The sequence below is a fragment of the Frankliniella occidentalis genome, unplaced genomic scaffold, assembly GCF_000697945.3.
Source record: "Frankliniella occidentalis isolate FOCC.00 unplaced genomic scaffold, Focc_3.1 Scaffold71, whole genome shotgun sequence".
In the NCBI taxonomy this organism is placed as follows: Eukaryota; Metazoa; Arthropoda; class Insecta; order Thysanoptera; family Thripidae; genus Frankliniella; species Frankliniella occidentalis.
The window spans coordinates 277,663-284,986 of NW_026267201.1; the positions used below are offsets into that span (position 1 = coordinate 277,663).

The following is a 7,324-nucleotide window of genomic DNA, read 5'->3' on the forward strand; positions in this document are numbered from 1 at the left end:
CGGGGTCCCCCTGGTCGTCGGGAGCCACCGTCGGGGTCGTGGGACCGGGTTAATTAATGCGGCCCGATGCCTCCAGAGTGACGCAATGGGGCCGCACGAGGTGGAGCACGGCGCGGCCTGGAGGAGCTGGACACGGGACACGGTGCACGTGCATCATGGCGGGCGCACTACTGGCTAGCTCTCTGGTGGTGTTTACGTGATGTCCCCCCCGCGGGCGGCGGCGCTGCACGGACGAGCGGGCCGGAACGGACTAACGCACGTGCGTGCGTGTGTGCGTGTTGGCGAGCGAGCGTCCACGTCGCGTCGCCGTCCACTCGGGGTGTAGTGGTGTAGTAGGGGAAATAAGAAGAAAGCACGAGTCTTGCTGCTGCTGGTCATCATATGGCCATCTACTCCGCACTACCGCGCACGGCATGCGATACGCCGGAACTGCATGAAAGCAGTCGGTATATCCCCCCCCCCCCTCCCCAAAAATTCGGCTTATCAAACTGGTACGTTAATCAGCAATCTTTATCAAAAAGGGAAACTTTTTTACTTTGGATTGTCTAAAAAATTCAACATTTCGTTTTTACTTTTTTATGAACTTTTTTTCCACGTAAAATGTGTGTTTCCTCCTCTAATCCATTATCCTACTCCGACCGCCGAACACGACTCCGCATTACACATCTCACGTTACCGTCCATTACTGCGAGCAAACTCCGCGTCGGAAAGAGGTGGTGGTCGGGGAGGGGGGAGGAGGGGGGGGGGTATCCACGGCCACTTCCTCGCGGGCGCCTCACTAGCTCGGCCCGTGCAGATGAGCAGCGTACGACGGCGCACGAGGCGGCGGCGGGGCGTGGCGGGGCGTGGCGAGGTGGGCAAGAAGGGGCACCACCGGCGGACCAGCAGCGGACTACATAATGTGAGAGATGATCTCCTGACCGCAATCCCTCTGCGCAACACTCCCTAATTGATCTGGACGTGCTCTCTGTCTCTCTCCTGCTCTCACACATGCATTAGCACACAGTGCAAGACCCCGTCCCGGACCACTGCACGCGCGTTGTTGTTGTTGTTACAACACCAAGGACATTAGGACTGCCACGCTTGTGCATGCCGCAGAATGGCGCAGCCACAGCCCGGCGCCGACCGTCAGACAGGAACAAACTGTCTGCAAACAGTGCAGACCAGTCTCTGGCGTTTGTAAGTGAGAAGTCGGTGTCAGCGTCAGCCGTCCGGCTAGGGATCGTCCAGAAAGTAACTCCGTTGTTGACCGCTACGAAACTGCCAAGTTCAGCCAATGCAGCAAATGCAAGCTGTAATAGCGCCTGGTAGATAGGCAACATCTTGCCTTCAGTGCACGCGTGTACCGCGGGGTGGCCTATGCTACGTCTCGCAGGCGCCAAAGCTCCCGTGTGTACACCGAATGAATTTGAGAAAATCGGACGACCGTTGAAACTTGTCTTTTTTTGTTTGTATTTTTTGCCCATAAGTGTGAGTAAGCGTCCTAGCGTCCTAAACGCCGTGGTCGCCTAGCTTGCCAACATTTTGGCTCTAATTTTTACTTGCCAAATTTAGGCCGTCTTTTAGCTGTTATTTGCCAAAAAAAAAACCCTAGGATGGAACTTTTGGGAGCATCAAGGGCCACATTTTGTCAGCAAAGAGGCCCAAAAATTGACAGTCTCCAAACGAGGGCGAAAATTTAACAGTCGAATAGGAGAGCGGCCAAAATTTTGACAACAAGCTGCTGGGCAAACAAGCCGTTTAAAATTAGATGATTGTGGGAGGAGTACAACAGCGTCGTGTGGTCCGAGGTGCAGCTACGCCGACCTGGGCAACGACCGCGGTGGCCCCAGGAGCCGCCGTCCGATCGCAGCAGCGGCCCGTGGTCCGTCTGCTTTCTCTGTGTCCGCCGCGGTCGGACCAGTCAATGACACTCACACACGGGCTCACGCGCTCGGCTCGCGCGAACACTACAAGGGGGCCTCCTGTGGGAAATAGATGAACTACTCGCAGTGAGCGATCAGAGCGCGAGGAGGGGCGGCCGGCGGGCGCGCCGAGGCCGACAGGGCAGACACGGCAGAGAAAAATGAAGTCGCTTTAATTGCGTTATTGGAACGGGCTGCTGGTTGCTGGACGAGTGAGTGCGGCAGCAAAGTGACTCGCATCGTGGCTGCGTCTAGGCCATTTATTCGGCCTGATTGGCGGACTGCTCGCCATGTCGTCGTGTTATTGACGTTTCTATCGAAGATGACTTGGCTCGAGTCGATGCGCTTTGCCGCTTCGATACATCGAGTCTGTGTGCTGTGCCGGCTCGATACTTACAGCAAAAGTACGTGAGAGTTACACATACTGAGGCGCGGTTTTGAGTGAGTGAGTCGGTAAGAGAGTGTGTGCGCTGCGATTGCAACTGATGAGAAAGAGTTTGGCGCACTCACGTGGTAGTCCAGCGCGTGCTCGTGGCCGTGGCCGTGGGCGTACACGGGCTCGTACTGGGCGGCGATCCCCGCCGAGGCCGTGGCCGACAGAAGGGCGACGCCCGCGGCTAGTCTCTGCCACAAACAAAGAAAATAATGGGGAATTAGCAGGTGGGCTATACATGTTTTTGTCGTCAATAAAAATTATACCTATGCCAACCATTGCATGCATAGCGGTTGCCTAAAGCTTATCATTGCAGTAAAGCGCTTTATCGAGTTCGCACATGTAGCACAGGTGTTGAAGGCATCGTCGTCACAACAAGCTTTGCGACTCATATCGCGTCGCCCAGTCCCGGTCTAAACATATAATCGAGCACACTTGGTGGCTTAGCAGACGCCTAATCTATCGAGACGAAAGATCACGCCACGCAGCGGGGTTGCAGCAGGTGTCCGGGGATATCGTGCAGGTGGCCTGCAGTTCCCGGGAACTTAAGAGATTAAAAATGTTACAATAAAACGGGTAGGTGCGGGAAAGAGTTGCGACAAAACACGGGCGGGGAGGGTAGAGGAAGCTGGCAACATTTATACTTTTTCTCTCGCTTGGGGGACCGGAGGACCGGAGGCGCGGATGTTGCCAGTCGGCGACACGGTGAGACGCAGCGCCCCGCCGCACCCCGCCCCGCCCCGCAGCGCCCCACCGCGCACCACCACCACCGACGCGATGACTCTTTACTCTTTAATCTTCTGCAGGTGTCCCCCGCTGGCGACGAGTCTTCGGGGAGGTAACCAAGAAGAGGTTTATCTGACAGGTGGCCGTCGAGCCAAAAGAGGGAGAGAGAAAGAACGTCCTTTTCAGCAGAATGCCGCATCGCCCGTATAGCCCGTGCCCGGTTGTTACCAACAACGCAACACGGCCGAGACTGCCGGGCTCAACGCCTGCAGCTAGCTGTTTCGGGAAAAGGTGTGAAATCTCGGTCAGGACGAGTCCAGCGCAGCTCGGCGCAGCTGCTGGGTCCAAGCGGGCCTAAGTGCTTCCTGCGTCACGTACCTTCCCCCGCCCCAAACCAAACCGACCGCGAACCCCGCGTACGCAAACTGCTGAGACGATGGCGGTCACGATGAAGAAGAAAAGAAAGAGAAAGAACGCTGTCCGCTGGGGGGCAACAATATTGCATTACAGGCTTCTATTGCGCCACACCACGAAGCAAACGCTACACTTACCGGCGCAAAGAAGCGTCAGCAGCGATACTTCGTGTTTTTTGAAAGACCAGTGAGTAATTCGAGCACTCGTTTAGACACTCTAAACGCCGCAGGCGTCACTGTGCAAAATTTCCCCGTAAATTTACAACATTTGTTGAAATTTCCGTTCACAAAAATATGTTTGAAATTTGTGACAGCACATTCTTATGGTTGTCGATCAATTCCAAGTCATAAAGTGCTTGTAAATTTACAGTTTTATACTGTAACTTTACGACACACTTCATAAATTTCCCCGTGAACTTACGACTATTTCTCACAGTGGCATGGCTCGCAAAATTGTTGACACTCCTTTAAGATTGCAAAATTTCGAACGTCTTCTGACTGTTATTTTCTAAAATTTAACATTTAACAAAGAAGGGCCAACTTTTGTCCGCTTCAAATGCCTAATTCTGGAGAGCCAAGCAAAAGGCTAAAAACTCGCAGTCTCCAAAATCAAAAGAGGGGTCCAAAATGTTGGATAGCTATAAGAGAGACGACGTTGTGTATGAGTCATCGCATGGGGTGCTCGGCTGCGCTCGCTGGCCGTGTAAACAGCGCTTCGACACGGCGCCGCCCGGGCCGCCCGCGGGCGAGCGCGTGCCGCGCCGACGGCGTGACTCTAGGCAAGCTCCCGTGCCGGCCGGCCGGGCCCACCAATCCGTAAAAGGCTTTGATTGATTGGTCGACTCGCTGCTCGGCCAATCCGGCGCGCTGGAGGAAAGGGGCCGCCTGTCCAGCGCGGTGCGGCCGCGGCGTCAGTCGGACGTGCGATTGCCCACGGGCCACGGGGTTGTGGCCGGCAGGGACGGGGACGACTTAATACGCCCACGTCACGTATTACGGGGCGTACGGGCCGGGCCGCTCCTCCCGGCCTCCTCCGCTTCCGCGCCCGTCCCGTGGAGCCCTCCCGATCGGGTCGGCACGCCGCGGCTCGTCCGGGTGAAATGGGCTGTGAGACCGAATTACCCGTCGCCGTTCTACCGGCCGCGACCACTCCTCATTGACTCCATGATGCACTGCAGCCATCCATCCTGGCTTCGGCGAGCGAGCGAAAGAAAGAGAGAGATAGGGCCCGCTGAGCACAAGAGTGCGCAAGCGGCAGTGACAGCCGCGTTGGTCGACTCGTTTGGTCTCTTCAAACGGCCGAAAAAAAATGTATAAAAATTAAATGGCACGATCCCGCGCGCCACTACCGCCGTCAACGGTCATGACGACGGCAAGGTGCAAGAACCAGGAAGGACACGGCACGACCCCGGCCCGGCCAGGATGACTCGCTGCGCCGCGGGGGGCGGCCCGGGGAGGGGGGGATAAGGGGCGTCTTAATACCCGGCTAATACGAGGAGGAGGACGGCGTCGTAATGGGGGAAGCAGTTATGCGCAGCGTCTGCCGCAGCGGCCGGCCTGGTGCAACCGGGTCGCAAACAGCAACGGAGACCTGCTCCGGCTGCCGGCCTTCTGGTTATCACCGCCAGCATCATCACCCACCAGAGCCTCTGTGCAGTCACAATGGGCCACGAGGACGGAGCTCGGCGGAGCCGCCCTGCCAATAATCCCTTTCACAGTGCCGGGGCAGACCTGGCGATAATCCCCTTCACCACTCCCGCCTGCTGCTCCAGCCGAGGCTCCAGCCGAGGCTCCTGCCAGCCACCGCGCCCGGCCGGCCGAATCCGCAGCACGCCGAGCAGCCGAGCACGCTGAGCACGCCGTGCACATCGTGGGAACAGTCGGGCCTAGGGAGGCCCTGCTGCCGAGCGGAAGCGCCCCGCCAGGGCCCGCCAGGGTCGCTGTCTCACACTGCAGTCCCCCTCCTCAGACAATGGCCCAATAACGCCGACGCGTCGCCCAGCCAATCAAGCCCTGCGACGATACAACGACTTTTAACCACATCTTTCTCTACATTTCTCTCTCTCTCTCTCTCTCTCTCCCCCTCCCGAACAACCGCGAGGGCACGTGCCAAACAAGTTCCCAACGCCTATCGCGAGCCAGGGCGTCGGCAGCGTGCGGCAGCGGTGTGCGTGTGGGAAAAGGAATGAAGACAACATGTCGCTCGATGCTCGCTCTTCTGCCTCCTGCTTTCGCCCCCCATCTACCCATCCATCTCGCCGACGGAGCTCGCGTCGCATCGAGCTGCGTCATCTCTCATACAATTCCCATGGCACGGAGGGTATGCACTCACAAAACTGATTTCTTGGAGTCAACAACATCTACTCGAGCAGAGAAAAAACTAGTCTTGCTTTTTTGTATTATAATACGAGGTATACCTCGAGAAAACTACTACCCTCGAGAAACTGGTCATATAGGTAAAACTGAGTCGAGTTAATCTGTAGGCTGAGCTTAGACCTACGCCCCCCAAAGAGAAACAAAAGGAGGATTTCTGTGAGTGTGTGATCTAATCGATCTAATAGATGCTAGGACGGATAAAACAAAAAAATTACCCCAAAAAATAAGTGGGTTGTTTTTTCAAACTTATGAATTTTTTAAAGAAGAGAAAGGGGATGCTAAAGCGCTGCGCTGTATCAGTGAGACTAAAACGACTAATCTGTGCCCAATTTCAAAAGCAATAGGCCAGCTCGTTTTTACTATTGATGAATATGCGCTTAGTTCTAATACGTACTCCAAACCGGTTACAAAGACACCAAACAGATGGTAGATACTTATCTTGAAGCAATACAGGGGAGTGGATCTAATCGGGGACTGACGATGGAACCAGTTCCAATCTAGCTATATTACTGAGCCATACTCAAAGGCGTCGTAAGACTCAACCGAGAGGGATGACAGTCTAGAGTAAGGTGCCAAAATGCAGGGGTGTTGTTGCTCAATTGGCTACCTTTCAGGGGGGCTATCTAGAACATGCCCCCCTCCCTTAATACCGGCCTGCCTATGCTCTTCCATTGTCACGTTTTCAGCAGAGCGTTTTGCCATGCGCAGATGGTACAGCCGCATCCGCCATCGCCCACGCTTTTTGGAACAGGGGCGAGAGGAATAAAAGAAGTCTATAGATTTAGGAGCCCCCGACATGAAGAACCCTCTTTGCGCGGAGGACGTGACCCACGATAAATCTTGTGCACTTGTCTCGCGGAAATGGCGAGCTAGCAGAAGAGTCTTCCTCTTGAGAAGAGCGACCAGGGCCCCTGGGGCCCGGGCCGGGCAGTCGCAGAGGCTGCCGACTGTGGGTGGATGCACGCAGTCCGGTGAGGCAGGTCGGGGCACTCTCTCTCTCACACACACACACTCGTAGACACACGCACACAGGCACGATGCAGCGCGTCCGTCACAAACACTCACGAGGATTGCGCTGGAGACCATGGTAGAGTCGCTCGGACACTGTTCAACGGAGGGTCACTGAGAATCTGAAGCGCTCCGGTGCCGGCCGCCGGTTTTGTCGGCGACGCCCCTTCCACCACCACCACCACGACGGCCAGCTCGAGGGAGAGGAGGGAGGCCCCTCTCTCTGTCTCTCTCTAGCCGACACACACTCTCACTCTCTCTCTCTCTCCCTTTCGCTCCCCGCTCACTTCCGTCCCCTCCGCCTCTCTCCCCTTCAGCTCCAGCTGACCACCGCGTCGTCTGCTGAGGGGCCCGGCCGGCTCCAGCCTCGCCCGCGCACAGATAGCCAGTCAAAGGACTCAGCAAATAGGCATATGGCCACATTAGATGGGCACTTTGACGATGCTACCAGCCTGACAACCCCT

General features: G+C 56.2%; 1 protein-coding gene across 1 annotated transcript in view; it reads right to left on the bottom strand.

Moving 5' to 3' along the window:
• LOC113217455 (cuticle protein 19-like) overlaps positions 1-7,002 on the bottom strand; it is a 17,082-nt gene extending 10,080 nt beyond the window's left edge. Inside the window, exons 1-2 of the mRNA XM_026437358.2 lie at positions 6,918-7,002; positions 2,415-2,528 (exon numbers count right to left, since the gene is read on the bottom strand). Coding sequence (XP_026293143.2) covers positions 2,415-2,528; positions 6,918-6,938 — 135 coding nt within the window. The 5' untranslated portion in view covers positions 6,939-7,002. The remainder of the gene's footprint in view (positions 1-2,414; positions 2,529-6,917) is intronic.
• Between the last annotated feature and the right edge of the window lie 322 nt (positions 7,003-7,324).